The sequence below is a fragment of the Malus sylvestris genome, chromosome 5 (genome assembly GCF_916048215.2).
Source record: "Malus sylvestris chromosome 5, drMalSylv7.2, whole genome shotgun sequence".
Classification (NCBI taxonomy): domain Eukaryota; kingdom Viridiplantae; phylum Streptophyta; class Magnoliopsida; order Rosales; family Rosaceae; genus Malus; species Malus sylvestris.
The window spans coordinates 31,506,946-31,528,574 of NC_062264.1; the positions used below are offsets into that span (position 1 = coordinate 31,506,946).

Below are 21,629 nucleotides of genomic sequence, written 5' to 3' on the forward strand. Positions count from 1 at the left end.
TAATGTAAAAATGTGATTTTTCGTTAAAATGAACAGTACCGCGGACTTTTCGTTAAAACTACCTAAAAATATCTCTAAAACAAGATAAACTTATCTATATATTTCAATGGACCGAGCGTGTGGCCACAACCGTTTGAGTTCATATCTCTTTGTATTATTGATATAAGACACGAACCAGACTGAGACGGTTGTAACAACTGCGTCCATTGAAATTTTTTGGCATTCCTTATAAAACTAATAATGCAAGAGAGAGGCCACCATTATACTCCATAGCTGTTTCTTATTCACGTACGTACTCTCCTTCCTGAACTTGAATCCCATTAAAAACATGAGCAACGAAGAAGTAGCCTATGATCTCACTCCGTTGATCAAAGTATACAAAGACGGTCGAGTCGAGAGACTCCAAGGCACAGCTACAGTTCCTCCGTCAACAGTCCAATCCAAAGACATTGTCATCTCCCAACAACCACCCGTTTCCGCAAGGCTTTACCTCCCCAAATCCACCGAAACCAAACTCCCTCTTCTCGTTTACTTTCACGGCGGAGGCTTCTGCATTAATAGCGCCTTTTCTCCCAAGTATCATAATTACCTCAACTCCTTAGTCTCCGAAGCCAAAGTTGTGGCCGTCTCTGTTGAGTACAGGCTTGCCCCGGAGAACCCTCTCCCAGCCGCCTACGACGATTCGTGGGCTGCTCTCAAATGGGTCGCTTCCCATTTTGATGGAACGCGAAATGTTGATGAAGAAGAAGACGATTGGCTAAGTAGCTACGCGGATTCGCAGCGTGTGTTTTTCTCTGGAGACAGCTGTGGAGCTACTTTAGCGCACTACATGGGAGTGAGAATAGGCTCTGAGGGGCTGGTTGGTGTTAAGCTGATTGGGGTTGTGTTGGTCGATCCATATTTTTGGGGGGAAGAGCTAATTGGGGGAGAGATCACTCTCCCTGCAGCTGAAAGGGAGTTTATTGCTGCATTGTGGCGTTTTACCTACCCATCGACTATTGGATCAGATGACCCCCTTATCAACCCTCAAAAGGATCCGAAATTTGGGGAATTGGGGTGTGGAAAAGTACTGGTTTTTGTGGCTGAGTTAGATGTGTTGAAATACAGGGGATTGTACTATGGGGAGGCGCTGAGAAAGAGTGGATGGAATGGAGTTGTGGAGGTGATAGAAACAAAGGGGAAGGACCATAATTACCATTTGTCCGATCCTACCTGTGAGAATGCTGTGGCCATGCAGAAAAAGATAGTCTCGTTCTTGAACTAGTGTTTGTGGTTTTTCCATTGTTGTATTCTAAAGCCTACTAAATTCCTATGTTTTATGGGTTTTATATGTATGTTTTCTTGAACAATATTTCTCATAATCATAATCAATTAATTTTTCGGTTAACAATGAAAGATCATCCATGCAAAAATTCATTAAAAGTGGAAGCCGTTTAGTTATCTAATTGCGGCATGACAAATAGACGAAGACAGAGTTGTCGATAATATACATATGTATGTAACTTTGTGTTCAAATGTTAAATTTGAACATATGAATTTGGTGCAAATTTTAATATTCATCGATTATTTACAGAATGGTACAAAGAATCCTTATAAGATGGACGCAGTTACGAGAATACAACATCACATTCACATAAATATGCTATTAACTAAATATGGTCCCTAAATTACAGCTATGATATATTTACAGAGATAATTACAATCACAATATCAATTACAATGAATAACAAAATCAAATCAAATAAGAAATTACTTCGACATAACACTTGTGTGTAACTGGTTATTTATGTAAGTAGGAATTCCAAAGAGTTAAACATTATATCCTTCAACCACACAATTTGCAACACACTAGTAATCAGAATGATGCAGATATCAAATACATCTTTATCAAATTTGTTGTATACATTAAAAACAATAAACATAAAATAAAATTCCACAGCCGCTCCTTATTTGATAGAAAGCTCGTACTTGTTGATGGTAAGCATACCAAATGGCTCAGGCAGGCAAGGAAGACTGTTTGGAGTCAATGATATGGCAAGAGGAATTAAAGTTTACATATGCTAGAGTCCCAGCTACCAGAATCATCAAAATCGAGGAGGGGCAATGTAGAATTGCTTAAGATTTGTTAGACCAAAGGTTGGAGCCGCCAACCAATGCATCTGCAAAGGTTGGAGCAGCACAAAAACTCTCAGCTCAAACCCTGCCTTGCCTTCCGGAACCGTTTGGTATGTTCACAATCAACAAGTCAATGGCACTATAAAAAGTAAAAGAAAAGTAGATGAAAAGGGGGAGTAGTTCAAACTTCCCCATCAGTATTCCTGCTACAAACAAATCCATCTAATTTCTCATGTAATACATCTTCAGTACCCTAATTACTCATCTGTATTATTCGTGGAATGCGGATTATATGTGTGACAAATTTTCTTAATCGTAATGCTTTAAACCGATATTCCACAAGTTCAAAATAAAACATTGGAACAGAAAGTTTTATATTTTTATGAAAAAAGAAAACACAAAACCAGAGGAAGAAAAAGAAGATAGACAAAATTACAACAATTCGAAAATCCTAAACCTGGTTCAAGAAAGAGACTATCTTCTTCTGCATGGCCACAGCATTCTCACAAGTTAGATCGTCTAAATGGAAACAATGCCCCTCTCCTTTTGCTTCCATCACCTCCACAACCCCATTCCATCCACTCTTTCTCAGCACCTCCCCGTAATACCATCCCCTTTCTTTCAACACATCTTTTTCCGCCACGAAAACTACCACTTTCCCACACCCCAATTTCCCCAGTTTTGGATCCTTTTCGGGGTTCATGAGCGGGTCATCGGATCCACTACTCAACGGGTTGACAAAACGCCACATGGCTGCCATAAACTCTCTCATCGCTGCAGGGGCATTGAGCTCTACCCCAATTGACTCTGACCCCCAGAAATATGGATGGACCAACACAACCCCAATCAACTTAACACCAACCAGCCCGTCCGATCCTACTTTCAATCCCATATGGTGCGCTATATTAGCTCCGGCGCTGTCCCCAGCGAAGAACATGCGCTGCGAATCCGCATAGCTAGTTATCCAATCTTCATCTTCTTCTTCACCGCCTTTTCGCGTTCCATCAAAATGGGAAGCCACCCATTTGAGAGCAGCCCATGAATCGTCGTAGGCAGCCGGGACAGGGTGCTCCGGGGCAAGCCTGTACTCAACAGAGACGGCAACAACATTGGCTTCAGAGACTAAGGAGTTGAGGTAGTCGTGATACGTGGGGGAGGAAGCGCTTTCGATGCAGAAGCCACCGCCGTGAAAGTAAACGAGAAGAGGGAGTTTGGTGGCAGCGGATTTAGGGATGTAGAGCCTTACAGATATTGCTGGTTGTTGGGAGATGACAACGTCTTTGGATTGGACTCCGGTTTCGGGTTGTGTTGATGGAGGAACTGTGGCTGTGCCTAGGAGTCTCTCGATTCGACCGTCTTTGTATGCCTTGATCATTGGAGAAAAGTCATAACATAGTTCTTCGTTGCTCATGTTTTGGATTTTCAACTTCAAAGAAAAAAGTAGGAGAATAAGAAATGGCTATGGAGTCCTCTCTCTCTGCGTCTATCTTATGTTGCCAAAAGTCTCATGCATTATTAATTTATTAGTTTTAAAAGGCTGTAGGCCATATAAAGAAAAGAAAAAGATTAAAGATAAGATCGTAGCTTGGCAGACTATTTCAACAACTCTGGATATTTTTTTCGAGAACAGATCCTCTCCGGATCTAAACAGCCGGAGCTCAAGGATTAACTGATTCGGACCTTTAAAATTTGATCCAACGATCAACAACTATTTTAGTTTTTAAAAGCTTCTCTTCTTTTAACCGTTGGATCAAAATTTAAAAATCTGGATCGCTTGATCCTTGAGCTCCCGCTGTTTAGATCCGGAGAGGATCTGTTATCGTTTTTTTAGACACGCTACTGTAGCAGTGCACGGGCGGTTGTTGTGCCGGCCTCCAGCTGGGTCTAATTTTCTTTTTTCGACACGTGTGTCTATCTATTTTTCTTTTTGCTGGTTGTTGAGCCGTCCTCCGGAAGGGTCTCTTGGACCCTTTCTTAGTTGGGGCAGATTATCTACCTTTCTGTTTGCATGCTATTTGTATCTCCTCTTATTTTATTAAGTCATATTAATATTTTATATATTTTTTTTTATAGAGATAATAAGACAAATGCAACAAAAATATAAAATATTGACGTAGCTTAACCGTGACTGCACAAATAGGAAGGGATGGGAAGGGCATTCAAACAGGAAGGCAGACAATCTGCCTTCTTTTTAGTTGCTAGCGCCAACGTTGAAAGAGTATTTTCGGTCATAAAATTTATGAAGAATTGATTAAGAAATCAAATGGGAGATGAATTGACGAATGATAAAATGATTATTTTTATAAAGAGATATATTTGATGGTATTGGTAACAAAGTTGTTATGCAACGCTTCCAAAATACAAAACGTGTTGAGGATATTATAATAGGAAAACTAATGAAAAAACTTGAAGACTTTGAATTTTAACGATAAGGACAAAATAAATGGTAAAATGAATAATACCATGATTGACTTTTTAATGTAAAAATGTGATTTTTCGTTAAAGTGAACAGTATTATGAGTTTTCCATTAAATTTCCCTATTATAATTTGTTGTGTGAAAAATCTTATGGATTGCTTGGTAATTCTATAGCATTTTTATTTGTGACTTTGTTGTTTGATAATATATCATCCATACATATATTTGGCTTCGCTCCTCATCATAGTAACAATTTTTTTTTTTTATATAAAAGTTGGCATTAACCAATTATACAACAACAACAACAAAGCATTTTCCCACTAAGTGGGGTCGGCTATATGAATCCTAGAATGCCATTGCGCTCGATTTTGTGTCATGTCCTCCGTTAGATCCAAGTACTCTAAGTCTTTTCTTAGGGTCTTCCAAAGTTTTCCTAGGTCTTCCTCTACCCCTTCGGCCCTGAACCTCTATCCCGTAGTCACATCTTCGAACCGAAACGTCAGTAGGCCTTCTTTACGCATGTCCAAACCACCGTAACCGATTTTCTCTCATCTTTCCTTCAATTTCGGCTACTCTTACTTTACCTCGGATATCCATATTCATAATCTTATCATTTCTCGTGTGCCCACACATCCAACGAAGCATCCTCATCTTCGCTACACCCATTTTGTGTACGTGTTGATGCTTCACCGCCTTCAGTGGGCATTAACCAATTATACACATTTTATAAAATCCAAAAATTTAATTAACGAACTTCGAGTGTAAAGATTAATTCTATATTAAAATAGGATAAAAGTTCATGATTGCAAATTATAAATTCTACTCTTTGTTTATGGGAAATATTTCAGTCGATTGATTGATACATACATTTATTCAATATTTCCTTTATACATACATTTATTCAATATTTCATTAGGCATCTTTGAAATGTTCTACTTAACTAATTGATTACTCTGTCTTGAGAAGTACATTAGGGTAGACAATAGAGCAATTGAAAATCATCTAATTCATTAGTATCAAGTCTGTTTGTACCATACTTGACCAATCCCGAAACTACCGAGCACCGGCCAACGCTATACTGTCAAGGACCCAGAAGAGTTCCCCTCCGACCAGGAGGCCAATCACTACTCGACACGTGTCAAGATTAGAAGCCAATCAGAGCGCAACACGTGTCGACATCAAGAACCAATCACAACATGACACATGTCAATGTGACAAAGCTACAAGTTTTTCTATAAATAGGGGTCATTCCCCCACAATATTGCCTAATGCCATTTGTGTTAAATCATTCACAAGAACTCACTAAATTGAGAGCTTGATCCTTTGTACTTGTGTAAGCCCTTCACTACTAATAAGAACTCCTCTACTCCGTGGACGTAGCCAATCTGGGTGAACCATGTACATCCTGTGTTTGCTTCTCTGTCTCTATTCATTTACGTACTTATCCTCACTAGTGACCGAAGCAACCAAGCGAAGGTCACAAAATCTGACACTTTCTGTTGTACCAAAGTCTTCGCTGATTTTGTGCATCAACATTTGGCGCCGTCTGTGGGAAACGACACTTATTCCTACTCTCTTCAGCTGTGTCAAGCTGGTTTCTATCATTCGTACACTTTCTTTTGACCAGGCATCCCTCTCCAACATGGGAAGCGAAGGAAGCCACAGCACACAGAATGACACCCCCCTTGCACATAGTGCGAAACAACGAAAGAAGGAAGGAAAACGAGTTCTTCTTCAAGCTAAAGTCGATGAGTTGGAAGCTCAGAACAACAAGATAGCAATGAGGAATGAGGTCCTCCAGGAGCAATATGAGAAGCTCTTCGAGACACTCCACGAAGCTAGGCAAGCTCAGACACGCGAGCTTGTTGCCCCCGTGGAAGTCAACCATCAACTGGGTGCCCTCCAACATGGAGGGTCACATGCATTCGACATAGATATCCCTGATAGGGAACAGATTACCCCTCGACTTGATAATCAACATGAGGCTTCTCTTAACCCAGTTGCTTCGACCCGAACCATGAGAAGTGGAGGGAGACACCTCTTTGCTGAAGGGGCAGATGGATCGAAAGCCGTCTTTCGCGATTGTCGGGATTTCCTGAAGCAACGTCGAGAGAATTCCATCCATATAAGCTCAAAGATTAATGACCCAAGGATTTCTGAGAGACTCGGTCCCCTGCCACGGCCCAAGCCGGCCACCAATTTGGGGAAGGGGCAACAAGTCCTAGAGAGACATGAGGGTACAGGGGACTCAGAGGTGTTCCGACAGACATACCCTGGAAGCCAGTACAGCGAGTCCAGGGAAAAATCACATGCCCTTGATCAAACCTTCCTAATTCCAATAGGAGATGGAGATTTACGAAAGAAAGCTCCAGTGACACATAACTCCGCTCAGGACCCCCTTGTCCTACAACTTCTTGAGGAAGTAAACAAATTGAAGGCTGAACGTCAGGCTGAAATACCTGACTGGAACCAACCCAGGCCTGGCCCTCTTACAAGGAGGATCCTCAACACCCCCCTTCAAGCAAAGACAAAGCAAAAGCTTGGCTTGCAACTTTATACTGGAAAAGAGGACCCGATTGAGCACCTTAACCTCTTTGAGTCCACCATGGCATACCGGATGCACACCGACGAAGAGCGATGTCTTCTCTTCCCCTCCACCCTCTCTAGTGGAGCTCTAAATTGGTATTGTCGTCTTACACCTGAGACGGTAGACTCATTTGAGGAATTGAGGAAACTATTTGTTTCCCAACACATTTTCCAAACCGATCGCTTGCACTCTGCAGATGACTTGTACACTATCCGCCAGAAGCCAGACGAGTCATTACGTATGTATGCTGGCCGCTTCAGCCATGAATACTCCCGGTGTGCCGAGGCAGACGACAAGACTGCCCTCAAAGCCTTCACGGCAGGCCTACGTGATTGTTTCTTTAAATACATGATCAATGCCAATACTTGGAAGACTTACTCTGAGGTGATGGCGCAGGCTTATAACCATGCATCCGCCGAGGCAAAGACATATCAGGAGAAACCCCCTACAACCATCCTTTATCAACAAGTGGGAGGTGGAAGCCAGACTCACCTAAATGAGAAGACCTCGACTTTCCAAACAGCAGTGGCACCTCCCCATACCTTGCATAATGCTTCACCGAATCAACAGACATATCAATTTCAAGGCAAGAGGAAGGATTTCCATCCTCACCACTCTCCTTTCAGTAAAAAGAGTAAGGGACATTATCCCGATAACCAAGGGTATCGCCACAATAACGCTCGCCCCCAGGCAGTCAATGCAGTGGGTCAAACCCGCGTCAAGATACCCCCTACCCCAAGGTATGAGACATACACGCCCTTGAATGCCACATGCGCGGCCATTTACCCCAGCATAGCTCACCTGATACCAAAGCCAAAGCCGAGGCACCCAGATTACACGCCCCCGAATAACGCGGGCATGTTTTGTTGCTACCATGAGCATAACGGCCATGATAGCGAGAAATGTATCATCCTCCGTGATCGTATTGAAGCTTTGGCACGAGAAGGAAAAATTGATCAATTCCTTCTTCACCCTCAAATGGATAACCGTAACCAACGCCAGGTGAATGTCATATATTCCATAAGCGGCGGCACACCCATATCTGAATCTTCCAATAGGGCCATGAAAAACAGTGAACGAAGTCTGAGGCCTGGTCACCAAGTGTTTCACGTGGAAGACATCAGGGGAGGGAAGTATCAAAAACCTAACTGGGATCCGATATGTTTCTACCCTGAGGAAGAAAGAGGCATCATCTACCCTCATAACGACCCATTGATCGTGGAGGCTCACCCACAAAGCTTCACCCGAAAAGCTTCACCTCCAAAGCTTCACCCACAAAGCTTCACCTAAAAAGCTTCACCCACAAAGCTTCACCTAAAAAGCTTCACCCGAAAAGCTTCACCTCCAAAGCTTCACCCACAAAGCTTCACCTAAAAAGCTTCACCCACAAAGCTTCACCCAAAAAAAAAAACTTCACCCGAAAAGCTTCACTTAAAAAAGCTTCACCTACAAAGCTTCACCTAAAAAATCTTCACCTAGAAAGCTCCCTCTACATACTTTCACCATCAAAGCTTCACCATCAAAGCTTCACCTAGAAAGCTTCATCTACAAAGCTTCACCATCAAAGCTTCCCCTAGAAAGCTTCATCTACAAAGCTTCATCTATAAAGCTTCACCATCAAAGCTTCACCTAGAAAGCTTCAACACCAAAGCTTCACCTACAAAGCTTCAACACAAAACCTTGCTCCAAATAAACAAATTTTGTTCACAAAACCCAAGATGCCCTTGAACTTGTACAAAAACACTTGGGTAAACATAAACATTTTTTGTTTTACACCCACAAGGGCCCAAAATTTTCCTTCTTATTTATTCACTTATATATGTTCCCAAACATATTATAATAGATCCAACAACAAGCCAAAGTCCCAAGTTTCATAATGGACAAAAGTACAAGCAATTCATCAATAATGAAGGTGCTACAAAAATTGGAATCTGCCCCAAAATAGAAATCCAACCCAAGAGACTTTTTCTCTCTCTCCCTCTTCCGCCTCCTTTCATCTATCAAATTTCTGCAACCTCTGCTCTTCTCCAATGGAGCTGAATTTTGGACACCCTATAGTTCTTGAGCATATGAACAACTTTCAAGAAGGAACCATTTCTGTTTGAGCGACGGAAATTAAAGTGTTGAAGCTCCAAACATGACAGTCGGATTCTTGCAGATTTCGAAGCTGCTGTGATGTTTCGAAGATCTGGAAATATTTAACCATTAGTTCATTCTGAATTTTTGATATGTTATGAAAGAGACGATGAGGAACAACTTCAATGAAGAAAGCATGCCGATCTGAACAATAGAAAATGGAGTTTCGAAGCTCACAACAAATCTGACGGGTTGACAGAAAAATAATAACCAGTCATTCATCATACCTGGATTTCTGGAGTTATACTGCTCCGAGGGATCTCAAATTTTGATATGTTGTAGTTCACGACTGAGGAACAACTTCAATGAAGAAAGCATACCGATCTGAACAAGAGAAAATGGAGTTTCGAAGCTCACAACAAATCTGACGGGTTGACAGAAAAATAATAACCAGTCATTCATCATACCTGGATTTCTGGAGTTATACTGCTCCGAGGGATCTCAAATTTGGATATGTTGTAGTTCACAATCTGAGGAACAACTTCGATGAAGAAAGTATGTTGATCTGAACAAGAGAAAATGGAGTTTCGAAGCTCACAACAAGTCTGACGGATTGACAGAACATTGATGAACAGTTACTCATCATACTTGAATTTCTGAAGTTGTACTACTCCGATGGATCTCAAATTTGGATATGTTGTAGTTCACAAGATAAGGAAAAACTTTCATGAAGACGACTTTGCAATCTGAGCTATAGAGAAAGGTGTTATCTTGCATCCACTCAGGCTGATTAGTGGAAACGAAAAACAATTCCACCAAAGAAAAGATGAAAAAGAGAGAAAAGCTACTAATTGCACTTGATCTTGTCTAGTCAATAGCATGCAGCATCAAACACACAAAAGTTGGAAATATTTTTAGATAAAGCATATACGAATGTGTGACATCGAAACAAGAATTCGTTACTTTGACAAATTAGTAACACGCGAGACACCTCATTCGGCAACTCTCTTCGCCTGAAGACTTGAGGGACTCCCACCATATGCTACTGCACCTTGATACTCGGCAGTTTCACAACCACTCAGTGACTTGGATTTTTCAAGTCTCCAACCGAGAAGTTTTCCTCACTCGGGAAATTAAGGGAACACTACCTCAAACTACATGCTTCACTCACAAAGCTTCAACAATACAGGTTTCAACAAAAGCAAAAATTCAAAGAACTTTATGAAGAAGGCTTTGGTGTATTTAACACAATATGTTGAAATGAAGCAAATCTTATTTATTAATATTTTCGATAAGCCACAAATATGTACATATACATGAGTCAAAATAAACAAACAAAAGGGAGCCTTCACAAAGGTTGCTTAGGGGAAGTCTCAGCAGTCGGTAGAGCCCCAGAAAGAGAAAGCATCGGAGGGTGGTTATCCGGAGCCTCAGTACTTGACAAAACCCCAGAAGGAGGAGGCATTGGAGGTTCATCATTTGAAGCTTCATTACCAGGTACAGCCCCAGAGGACGAAGGCAATAAATGCCTTTGGAACAAACCCACAAACCGCTGATGATCAAGTAAAACCTTACCATCAGATTCCTTCATCTGGTCAAGCTTCCTCTTCATGTTTGTAGCATAGTCATGGGCGAGCCGGTGCAACTGCTTATTCTCATGCTTGAGCCCTCTAATCTCCTGTTTGAGACTCATCACTTCAGCAGCCAATGATTCAACTTGGCGGGTTCTAGCAAATAGGCGTTGGGCCATATTAGACACAGAACCTGCACACTGAACACTAAGAGCCAGAGAGTCCTTAACAGCCAACTCATCAGACCGTTTGGAAAGTAGTCTATTATCTTTGGGAGTGAGAAGGGTCCTGGCCACCACTGCAGCGGTCATATCATTCTTCATCACAGAATCCCCAACGGTAAGAGGACCAGTAGGGGATATGAAGGATGGGCGCCATATGTTGTCTGGAGAAGGCGTGGCTGTCTCTTCTCCAAGGTTCAAGTCAAAACGACGGTCGGAGGGTCCAGACATTTTCAAATGTGTTGAAGAAGGAAGAGGTCAAACAAATCAAGATCTTAGAAGTGCAAGAAATGAGCTTCTACTGGTAGAGATTCAAGTGTGCTGTGGAACTTAATGTCAGCCTCTATAAAAATCTGCACTCGACGGAGCTTCAGAAATCGAAGAGGCGTTTGCTTTCTCAAAAGCTGGGCTGCTCAGAGACCACGAGGGCCGATCTCAGAAATCGAAGAGGCGTTTGCTTTCTCAAAAGCTGGGCTGCTCAGAGACCACGAGGGCCGATCTCAGAAATCGAAGAAGCACCTGCTTTTTCAGCCTCGTCAGCACCTGTCACATGCACAATCAGCTTTGCGGAAATTACGGGCACTCTGTCGAAGATTTCTGGTGAAGTAGAAAGCACGTGAATCTTACTGTTCAATCACCGCTCTCCATATGCACCATCAACTCCTCGGGTACCACATATAACTTTGTCAAAGATCTCTGACAAAGTTTAGGCACGAGAATTTCGAAGTTCCAGCTACCCTACTATTACCCATAAGGGTAAAGGAACAGCACCACTGCTTGACAACTGGAAAGTCCCTATGTGTGTCGACCTCCGTGTTTTGCGGCAAGACAGGTTGGCAAGAACGTCCAACCTTTACTCACATTCGAGAAAAGACTCCTAACATAATTACTTTCTCAAAAACCGGAGTAGCACCGCTTTCCGAATCTCGAGAGTCAGATCCTCGACGGGATTGCTTGTTCGAAAACCGAAGAGGCACAACTCTCAGAACTTCGAGAGCCAGATTTCCTTAGATAAAGCTTGTCTGTAATCTTCACACGTAACATCAGCTTTCCAGATACCACATACCACTTTTTCAAAGTGCTCTGACAAAATTAAAACACGTGAAGCTGGCAGCTCCCACTACATTGCTGTGACCAAGAAGGGTAAAGGAATAGCATTACTACTTGTTATTGGGAAATCCCTATATACATTGACCTCCCTCCTCAACGGACAGGCAAACCTGCAAAAATGCTCAACCCTTTCTCGCATTCGAAAAGGCACCCTCAACATAACCTCTCGAAATACTCAGCTTTATTTCCCCCCGATAATACCTCAGCAAATAAGCCACACCAAGAACAAGAGTATCTCATATCATCAGGGTCGAAAGCAAGAGTATCCCATATCATGCTTTCTCCCTGTCTTTGTCTTTGTCCTTGTCCACACCTGCAGGACAAGGAGAAAGAGAGCAGTCAGTCGGAACCTGAAATCAAACCTCCAATTTGGAACTGACTGCCTGGAGCCTTTGCCTGGTTGCTTACTTAGCATTGCTCTCGAGTACTCATCCTCAACTGCTGTCAAGGTCACGAATTCCACCGGCAAATACCTCATGACAGTTGATCAGATATTGGCTCTTTACACTGAAGCTGCCAAGCGTGGATGAGTCACTATGAAGGAATGTTCTGAAGGACCATTTAAATGCAAAGGTTGCACACCACTTCTGCCATGCAAAAGATTGAAGCAGAAGGTTCGACGGTGAGCTAAAACAGATCACTACAGCACGACACATTTCCATACCACATTCATTATTCCGTCAACAGCAAAAGTATCCCATATCATCAAGGTCGAACGTACTCTAGATTTGATGGACTTGTTTTGACCCTCAAATTTTTGAGTCGGCCTTATACTCTGAAGGGCACCTGAAAACCCTCCAGCACAGTTCAAGAATAAGCCTGTGGAAAGTTACTTCTTCAAAAGCAAAAGTATCTCATATCATCTCTTATCCATTTGCTTCTCCTTATCCTGGCAGTTGAATGAGAGACAAGGAGAAGGAGAACAATCAACCGGAAGCCGAAGTCAAACCTCTGATCCTGGGTTGCTTACTTGGAAGTTTGACTGCTTACCTTGTCTGTCACCTCTTTCGGCAGATCTCCTAGCTCGGCGACTTGGGGGACTCCTACTATAGGGTTTGTATCACACTTGACTAAGCCCGAAACTACAACTAAGCTTCAAGTGAAATTGATACATTACCTTGTGCGTCAACATCAGCTAAATACACCATTCCCAGATGGAGGAAAGGTACTTCCAGAGAAGGGCAGATGAAGATCAGACCACACTTCGGTACTTAGAAGTTTCGTGATTACTCAAGGGATTGGATCTTGCAAGTCCCCAACCGAGGAGTTTCCCTCACTCGGGAACTTAGGGGAGCACTGTTTGTACCATACTTGACCAATCCCGAAACTACCGAGCACCGGCCAACGCTATACTGTTAAGGACCCAGAAGAGTTCCCCTCCGACCAGGAGGCCAATCACTACTCGACACGTGTCAAGATTAGAAGCCAATCAGAGCGCAGCACGTGTCGACATCAAGAACCAATCACAACATGACACATGTCAATGTGACAAAGCTACAAGTTTTTCTATAAATAGGGGTCATTCCCCCACAATATTGCCTAATGCCATTTGTGTTAAATCATTCACAAGAACTCACTAAATTGAGAGCTTGATCCTTTGTACTTGTGTAAGCCCTTCACTACTAATAAGAACTCCTCTACTCCGTGGACGTAGCCAATCTGGGTGAACCACGTACATCCTGTGTTTGCTTCTCTGTCTCTATTCATTTACGTACTTATCCTCACTAGTGACCGAAGCAACCAAGCGAAGGTCACAAAACCTGACACTTTCTGTTGTACCAAAGTCTTCGCTGATTTTGTGCATCAACAAAGTCATTGGTCAACAAAGATAATACAGCATCATCATCGGAGAAACTTCTAGTTGTTGTAAAACAATGGGTATGTTTGCTCACATGTATATAGTAAAGGTTCACAAGTTAAATAGTGAACTTTTTGTTTGCTTTCATAATGTTTGCTCTATAAATAGAGCATTATAAGAAGATAAGAATTGAGGGACTCACGGGAGAGAGAGGAAGGAAAAGAAACAAAGAAAAAGAGAGGAAGAAAGAAAAGAGAGGAAGAAGAGAGGAGATTATAGAGACAGTTAATTTTGTACTATTATTATTCCAGATTATAAATGAAAGCACCACTGCTGCCCCGATGACGTACTACAGTCGCACTGACTGTAAAGGAACCTCGTAAATTTTGTGTCTTGTTTCATTTATTCCACTGCACACACCGTCGATTTTACAATACTAGTTCCCTATATATTTTTCAATTTTTGTTGTCCCTTTGCCTTTGTCGAATGAATGCGAAGTATTTGAAGCAGCATAAACTCTCCGATAATGTATTTACCAGTCCAATCTTGCCTTCAGTGATCTCCAATTGGACTAGTTGTCCATTTGAATCTTCGACGCAATAGCTTCAGTGGGAATATTCCACCTGAGCTTGGGCAGTTGACAAATTTGAATTATCTAAGCCTAGACTCTAATTATTTTGGTGGGGGACTTCCTAGTCAAATTGGAAATCTAAACTTGCTATATGTAAACAGAGAAAGAAAGAACTATCTTAAAGAATAAGAAAGGTTGTAGTTTTAGAGAGAGAAAGTATTTGTTTGTATTGTATTTTCATAATATCACAGATTACACTTACACAAATGTATATATGTCTAACTATCTTAGCTTAACTACTAAGCTAAGATAAGACTCACAAGATGTTGACACTTGTCACAATCTAAGTTCATGATATGCTAACCAACTTAACCACCTTACACGCTATATCTAACACTATAAACACTAAACGTGAGCAAGAACCATTTGAGAGGAGTGATCCCTCGGAGTATTGGCAATTTCATTCAAATTCAATTTCTCTATTTGTCCGATAACAATTTGGCAGGAGTGATCCCTTAGAGTATCAGCAATCTCACTCCGATTCGGTTTCTCAATTTGTTTAGTAACTATCTGACATGAGTGATCCCTTTGAGTACGGGCAATTTCACTCAGATTGAGTCTCTCAATTTGTCTAATAACAATTTGACATGAGTGATCCCTTGGACTATTGGCAGTGTCACTAAGATTCGGTATCTCAATTTGTCTAATAACAATTTAACAGGAGTGATCCCTCGGAGTATCGGCAATTTCACTTAGATTCAGTATCTCAATTTGGCTAATAACTATATGACATGGGTAATGCCACCTGATCACGGCATGTTTGACAATCTATAGTTTTGTTACCAAATGGATTTTAGCAGCAATTTGTTCTCGGGAGCAATACCTTCAAACTTGGGCGAGCTCACAAGTTTAGAGATTTTCAATATATCACACAACCATCTCTCAAGGGAAATCTCATCGGAATTTTTTAACATGGATAGACTAACCATCTATATGACTTTTCTTATAACAACCTCACGGGCCAATTCCAACTTGTGGCATTTTCCAAAATGCACCAGTTGATGCTTTTGTCGGAAACTATGGCATGTGGAGAGATGCAAAGGGAAAGTCTCCATGTGATTCCTCTAGCGGAAATTCTGAAATAAACAACGACAATTCGAAACGAAAAGGCGACATCAATAGTGTCATTGTTGTCATCATATCCTTTTTGGGTTTTGACGTGGTTGAAACTATCGTTGGTTTCTTTATCTTTTTAGTATTACGCAAGAGATCCAATCTCCGGCCTCAGGATATCAAAACTTCTCAGAACTTTGAGAATTTTGAGTCAATGATATTGCAACAAGAGGAAGGGCTGGTTTGGTATTGCTGTGCTTTGAAAAAAAGCTGCTATGAGAATAGGCGGCTGTGCTGTGAGCATAAGCGGCTGTGAAATAAATCAGCAGAGTGTTTGGTAAACTTTTTTGTAAAAGTGCTTTTGGAAAAAAAACAGTGTTATAGTATTTGGTAAACTTTTATGTAAAACAGCTGTAACGGTGTGAAATGACCAAAAAGCAGTCTGATCGTCTCTAATAAATCCGAAAGAAAGGCCCTAAGGATTGCTCACCAAACAATGTTATGCATTTGCCCTAGCACCAATCTGCCTTTTAACAGATTTGATCACTCCAATCAAAAGCCTGTCACCGGCAATCTGCCTCACCCTTTGTATCAGCTGTGGGCGCGTTACCTTATTCACCTGCAAAATCAATCGAAAAGTTCGAAATGAAGTGATCATGTTGTCATGATTGATGAAGATTAAACATGAGAAACAGAAAATGCCATAGAACTTACTCTGAATTCGTTGTGACAAGCAACAAGCAATTGCATTTTCTGAGGAGGCAGGAACTTCGAGAGAATGGACATCAGAGCAGGGAAGCTCATCCATGGAGATGTGGGGGGTTGTCTCAAAGCACTCTGCTGCGCAGTTGGAACACCTGAAACAACTGAACATACAAAAGCAGGGTTAAATCTCATTTCAAAAACCTGAAATCTCCACCAAACAACCAAACAAAGAACACAAACCAAATTACCAAGTCGAATTTCGAATTGAGCGACTAACCATTAGGGAGAGTGTTAGGAGCCTTGAAGCTGACCACAGAGCAAGGATAAATGTGAGAGTTCATGACAGCACTCCAAACAACGTATCTTCTTGGATTTACCAGATTATCCACTCTAGTGTCTACCTCCTTGCAGCTCGGTTGCAATTGCTTTGAGCCCGGCGCCACCATTTCTGCCTTCCCCAAACCCAGAAAACCTTCAAGGCCGACGCCCTCACCGTCTTCAACTGCACCCTCGCAAGGACAGGAAGCATTTCGACAGAAAACCCACAAACCCAGAATACCCACAACCCAAATCCGACGTCCGCTCCGTCCTCCTCGACCCCACCACCAGCGCACTCGCTGGACTCCGCCCCGGAGGCATCCTCGTCGACATGACCAACTCCGAACCCTCCCTTGCTGTCGAGATCTCCTCCCTCGCCGTCGACTCGATCTTCGCCCATAAGTCAGGCGTGGTTGTTTCATTAAAGGATAGGTCCATATCCATGTGTTTTGAAAAAAAATCAGTTTTTTAAAGCAGCAAATAATTAATTGCTTCAGCTTTTTCTTTGATTTCAGCTTATTGTCACAGCAGCTTCTAAAATAAACCCCTTTCTTTTTCAGTTTACCAAACACCTAAAACCCTCACAGCTTTTTTTTATGGGTGCCTTTTTTTTAAGCACCTCACTCCCAAACCATCCCGAACTAAAATTTACATTTGGGGAAGTTGTGAAAGTCGTAGATGACTTTCATGAGAAATACTGCATTGGGATAGGAGGATTTAGAAGAGTATACAAGGCAGAGTTGGAGTCAGGCCAAGTTGTTGCAGTTAAGAGACTTAACACGGAAGACTCTAATGACATTCCAGCAATTAATCTCCGAAGTTTTGAGAATGAAATATGAACTTTAATAAATATCTGACATCGCAACATCATAAGGCTTTACGGTTTCTGTTCAAGGAGAGGTTGCATATTCTTGCTTTATGAATACTCTGAGAGAGCACAGGACAATGTAGGGTTGCTTTTGAAAGATGTGTTAGACAAACGGCTTGAGCCTCCGACCGATGAATTGTCAAAGGCAGTGGTGCTTGTTGAGTTTAGCATTGGCTTGTACACGTGCGCATCCCAGATCTCGACCTCCGATGTCTTTTGTGGCACGAAAACCATCAGCCCTAGCCCTGCCTTGCATTCATGAACCTTATTCTGAGCATCAGCAAGCTAATGGGGCTGGGACAACAAGCTAAGAGCAATTCCACCGGAGTGGAATTTGCCCAGGACCCAGGAGAAAAACAGGGCCAGCACCCTGTCAACCAAGTCCACCCCTCAATTTGACTGGTACCCAGCCCGAGCTGGGCAAGAGCCCAGCCCAAAACAGACTGAGCAAGAAGCTGGGCAGTTTGCCTGGCGCGTGCGCTTCACGCAGGCGCTGCCGGGAGTAGCCGACAGGGCTGTCAGCCCACTTGTGCTTCGGATCCCATCAGCGACGTGGCATTCTTATATCCGTTGGATTTCCAACGGCTAGTTTTTCTAGACCGTTGGATTTCCAACGGTAAAAAAAATTTAAATTTTACTTTTAAAATATACCGTCCGATCACAGATCAACGGTCCACGTTAATTAACTAATTAAAATTTATTAAAACATACAGAAAAAATATTAAAAAATACATAAAATTTAAAAAAAAATTTATTTATTTTTTCTATAAATACCTAACTCTCATCTTCCACCTTACACCACATTTCAATATTTTCTACACTTTCTACCAAAGCTTTCATATACTTTTTGTGTGAAAAAAAAATACCAAAAAACTTGTGGTTGAAGAATAAAGTGTATTTGATGAGTTTATGTAATTTCATTTTAGTGTGTTTTTTTTTTAGTTTATTTGATGAGTATGTAATTTTATTTTAGTGTGTATTTTTTTTTAAGTTTATTTGAAATTTTATCTGAAATTGGTTAAAAATCTTATCCGAAATAAACTTAAAAAAAAAAACACACCAAATACCCAGCGCATTTTTTTAGGGGTGGAGATGCCTCGGCCTATTACTGTTCACTCCAGTCTATTACTGTTCATTTGAGTGGATAAATGCGCTGGGTGCTGGCGCAAAATCCTTAGGGGTGGAATTGCTCTAATGGAAGCTAGGAGCCGAATTCTATGTTTACTTGAGTTGTAAGATTGGCACGTAATGGCCATTACTTTTGTTTCATGTTTATCTATGCTTGAAGCTATTAATCATAATATATATCAACCAAACAACATTCAGGGTGTGTTTAAAAACTATTTCAATTTTAGTTTGCTTTATTTTTCATTTTTGAGATCTTATGGCCCACGAAAAAAAGAAACCTGCATCAATCATACAAAAAAAAATTGTGTAGAGTTTGGCTTACCACTGGATTTTGCTCAGTGATACTAATTCACTCAAAACTCGCGACATGACAAATTTAAATATAATCTTTTATCATTTTTTTATATTTCACATTCCTATAATTAATTTTATACTAATTAATATCCATCATAAAATCAATCTAATTTCTTCTTATCCCCATTTTTTCTCCCCAAATGTTCCCTCCAAATTATATTTTGCAGTAGGACTCTTCACTTTATTCTCTCCCTGTTTCTTGCTTTTCTTAAACAATATATATATATATTCGGCACCCAGTGGTAATTGGGGGTTTTTGGTTCTTTAAACAATACTCTTTTTGTTTACCCCCAAAAAAAAAAAAAATTCCTTTTTTTGTTCATTATACAATAGTTTGTTTGATCGCATATTAGGGTTATTTGTTTCTTTCTTATAATCGGGGTTTTTTGGGTTCGGGTGAGGAGGTTTCTTTATATTTATAATATGAATTCTGTTATTTGGCTATGTTTGACACAACATCTACTTTTCTTTATTATGAGTATTTTAAGAATATGTTATTCTAATTTTGATTTTTTTTCAATTGATAGGAGAATGCCGAGGCAATGGAGATCTCAAAAATTTGGGAATAAAAATGAGAGAGAGAGAGGAAAAGAATAAAAAAATGAACCATTACATTGATCTCATGGTGTATGATGTATATTAATTAGTATAAAAATAATTATGAGAATGTTAAATATAAAATAATGATAAAATATTATATTTAAAACTTATCACGTGACGAAGTTTGAGTAGATTGTAGTGCTACTCAACAAAATCTAATGACAAGCCATGTCCCACACAAATTTTTCTCTAATCATATAGCTCACGTAATCAAAGTTAATGATACTAATATTATTATCAAACAAGAAATACGAATAGAATAACATATTTATATAATTAATTGAGATTTCCTTTCTTTTTTAGGAAAACTAATGAAAATGGTTTGAAAATTTTGAGTTTTAATGATAAGGACAAAATAAAGGGTAAAGTGAATAGTACCATATTTAACATTTTAATGTAAAAATATGATTTTTCGTTAAAAAGAACAGTAACGCAGGCGATTCGTTAAACCTCCCTTCTTTTTTTCTTATTTGAATCTGTGTAACACACCAGTGCCACCTCATCTTTCCCGCCTTATAAACCCACTTAAATACCGAAAAACCCTCGAAGTCCCCACCGATTCTTCTTCTTCCTCGTCTTCTTTATCACCTCCTCTGAGACCGCGGCCCCTCAAGGTCTCACCTTTTCGATTTCGAATCCCGCATTTCGCTTTATCTCGGCAATGAGTTCCTCGCAAACCTTCAGATCCAGGACACCCAGAAGCCGGGAAAAGAAAGCCCTAAACCCAAATCCCTCGAAAGTCTCAGGCAACTTGGCACTGAGCACCCAGACCCCTCAGAAGTCCGAAGCACTCACCCGCCGTGCCCGAAACGCCAACTTCGCGCTCTCCATAGGAGACATCAGAAGGGCCGCCGCCAAGAGCGTCGGCGAATTGACCCAGAAGCGACGGACCGACCAGATCGATCCATGGGGAGAGGAAACCTTGAAGAAGACTTTTGTCAGTTTCCCAGAGAAGCTACCCGAGATGTAAGGCTTCAAAATTCGGTTGTTTTGCATAAAATCTGTTTGTGATTTTGGTCCTCCATTTCCGGGTGGATTTTGATTTCTTTGATTTCTGGTTGGCTAATTTATGTGCTTATTTTCTTTTAATTAACTGTTTGGTTGCTGAGAAAATGGAATTAGGATATTTATAGAAGTTGATCGATTTTTTCTAACTCGATCCATAGGAGGTTTACATATGGTCACTTGGCTCAGCTGAAGTTTGTTATGCCTGAGGTGATTGAAATAAAGAAAGTGCTTATTAAGGATGAGAGAACCAGTTGTCTGAAGCCGGATCTTCATGTCACCATCAATGCTGATGCATTGGAGAGCGATGGAAAGTCAAAATCCGAAGGTGGTGCGAGTATGCATTTGAGGAAGTTATTTCATAAGCGGCTTGCTGATCTTTCCAAAATCCCATCCTGAGGTATCCCCAATACTCAGTTTCGGATATGGCATCACTACAACAACAACAACAACAACAACAAAGCCTTTTCCCACTAAGTGGGGTCGGATATGGCATCACTAATATGGTTTAATTGTTGAGTGCTGTATGTAATTTTAATCGAACGGTAATCTGGGAAGTTATTGGTGTCAAGATTTTCTCCTCATCAGTTTAACATTCTATTTCTTGAACTACTTTCTGAATAACATGTGGTCTAACAATGCTTAATATGTTTTCAGATTATGAAATTCGAGAAGAAATTCTCCCCCAGCCATTTGGTCCTACGAATCAAGATATGCGATCAGATACGGACAAGCTTCCCTTGTCATCATCTCAGGGTGATGAAATTTCAGATACGGTCAAGCTTCCCTTGTCATCATCTCAGGTTGGATGTTCATTTTCTAAAACGGTAAATGTGGAGAGATTTTTCAATGTGCCCGGAACACAGGTTGATACACCACGTGTCCTTATACAAGTGGTGAGATTCTTGTGTTAAAAAAGTAATAAAATAAAAAATAAAATTTCACACCACTTATAGAATAACACGTGGTGTACCATTTGTGTTACAGGCACAAGAAAAAATTTCTTGTAAATGGGAACGTCATCAAATAGGTTACTACATAAGTAGAGTTAGGCCTTGGGGTTAGAAGATGG

General features: G+C 40.9%; 4 protein-coding genes, 2 long non-coding RNA genes and 1 pseudogene across 10 annotated transcripts in view; 3 read left to right on the forward strand and 4 right to left on the reverse strand.

Moving 5' to 3' along the window:
- The window catches only part of LOC126622447 (MDIS1-interacting receptor like kinase 2-like), a 78,881-nt pseudogene extending 76,621 nt beyond the window's left edge, over positions 1 to 2,260 (forward strand).
- Positions 197 to 1,395, forward strand: LOC126622438 (probable carboxylesterase 12). The gene has a single exon (XM_050291207.1). The coding sequence runs from the start codon at positions 329 to 331 to the stop codon at positions 1,262 to 1,264; it is 936 nt and encodes a 311-aa protein (XP_050147164.1). The 5' UTR covers positions 197 to 328; the 3' UTR covers positions 1,265 to 1,395.
- Positions 2,261 to 2,465: 205 nt separating the features above from the next.
- LOC126622434 (probable carboxylesterase 12) lies at positions 2,466 to 3,641 on the reverse strand. The gene has a single exon (XM_050291197.1). It carries the CDS (start codon positions 3,524 to 3,526, stop codon positions 2,567 to 2,569), a length of 960 nt encoding a protein of 319 aa, XP_050147154.1. The 5' UTR covers positions 3,527 to 3,641; the 3' UTR covers positions 2,466 to 2,566.
- A 5,331-nt stretch (positions 3,642 to 8,972) lies between these two features.
- Positions 8,973 to 10,513, reverse strand: LOC126622457 (uncharacterized). The gene is made up of 2 exons (XR_007623492.1): positions 9,663 to 10,513; positions 8,973 to 9,307 (listed from the first exon to the last, which is right to left on the reverse strand). It is a non-coding gene; the product is annotated as an uncharacterized LOC126622457 (long non-coding RNA).
- A 5,425-nt stretch (positions 10,514 to 15,938) lies between these two features.
- LOC126622450 (probable inactive poly [ADP-ribose] polymerase SRO2) lies at positions 15,939 to 17,023 on the reverse strand. The gene is made up of 3 exons (XM_050291243.1): positions 16,562 to 17,023; positions 16,294 to 16,445; positions 15,939 to 16,198 (listed from the first exon to the last, which is right to left on the reverse strand). Exons 1-3 carry the CDS (start codon positions 16,728 to 16,730, stop codon positions 16,079 to 16,081), a joined length of 441 nt encoding a protein of 146 aa, XP_050147200.1. The 5' UTR covers positions 16,731 to 17,023; the 3' UTR covers positions 15,939 to 16,078.
- Positions 17,024 to 20,128: 3,105 nt separating this feature from the next.
- The window catches only part of LOC126622458 (uncharacterized), a 54,550-nt gene continuing 53,049 nt past the window's right edge, over positions 20,129 to 21,629 (reverse strand). Inside the window, exon 3 of the long non-coding RNA XR_007623493.1 lies at positions 20,129 to 20,230. This is a non-coding gene — a long non-coding RNA (uncharacterized LOC126622458). The remainder of the gene's footprint in view (positions 20,231 to 21,629) is intronic.
- The window catches only part of LOC126622443 (CDT1-like protein a, chloroplastic), a 57,249-nt gene continuing 55,833 nt past the window's right edge, over positions 20,214 to 21,629 (forward strand). Inside the window, exons 1-3 of one of the 5 annotated variants that reach the window (XM_050291237.1) lie at positions 20,214 to 20,518; positions 20,719 to 20,957; positions 21,146 to 21,158. In XM_050291237.1, coding sequence (XP_050147194.1) covers positions 20,214 to 20,518; positions 20,719 to 20,956 — 543 coding nt within the window. In that variant the 3' untranslated portion in view covers position 20,957; positions 21,146 to 21,158. Of the gene's footprint in view, positions 20,519 to 20,718; positions 20,958 to 21,145; positions 21,159 to 21,214; positions 21,361 to 21,629 lie in introns of those variants that run through there. The other 4 variants (XR_007623484.1, XR_007623483.1, XM_050291238.1 and 1 more) reach the window with 4 other exon arrangements.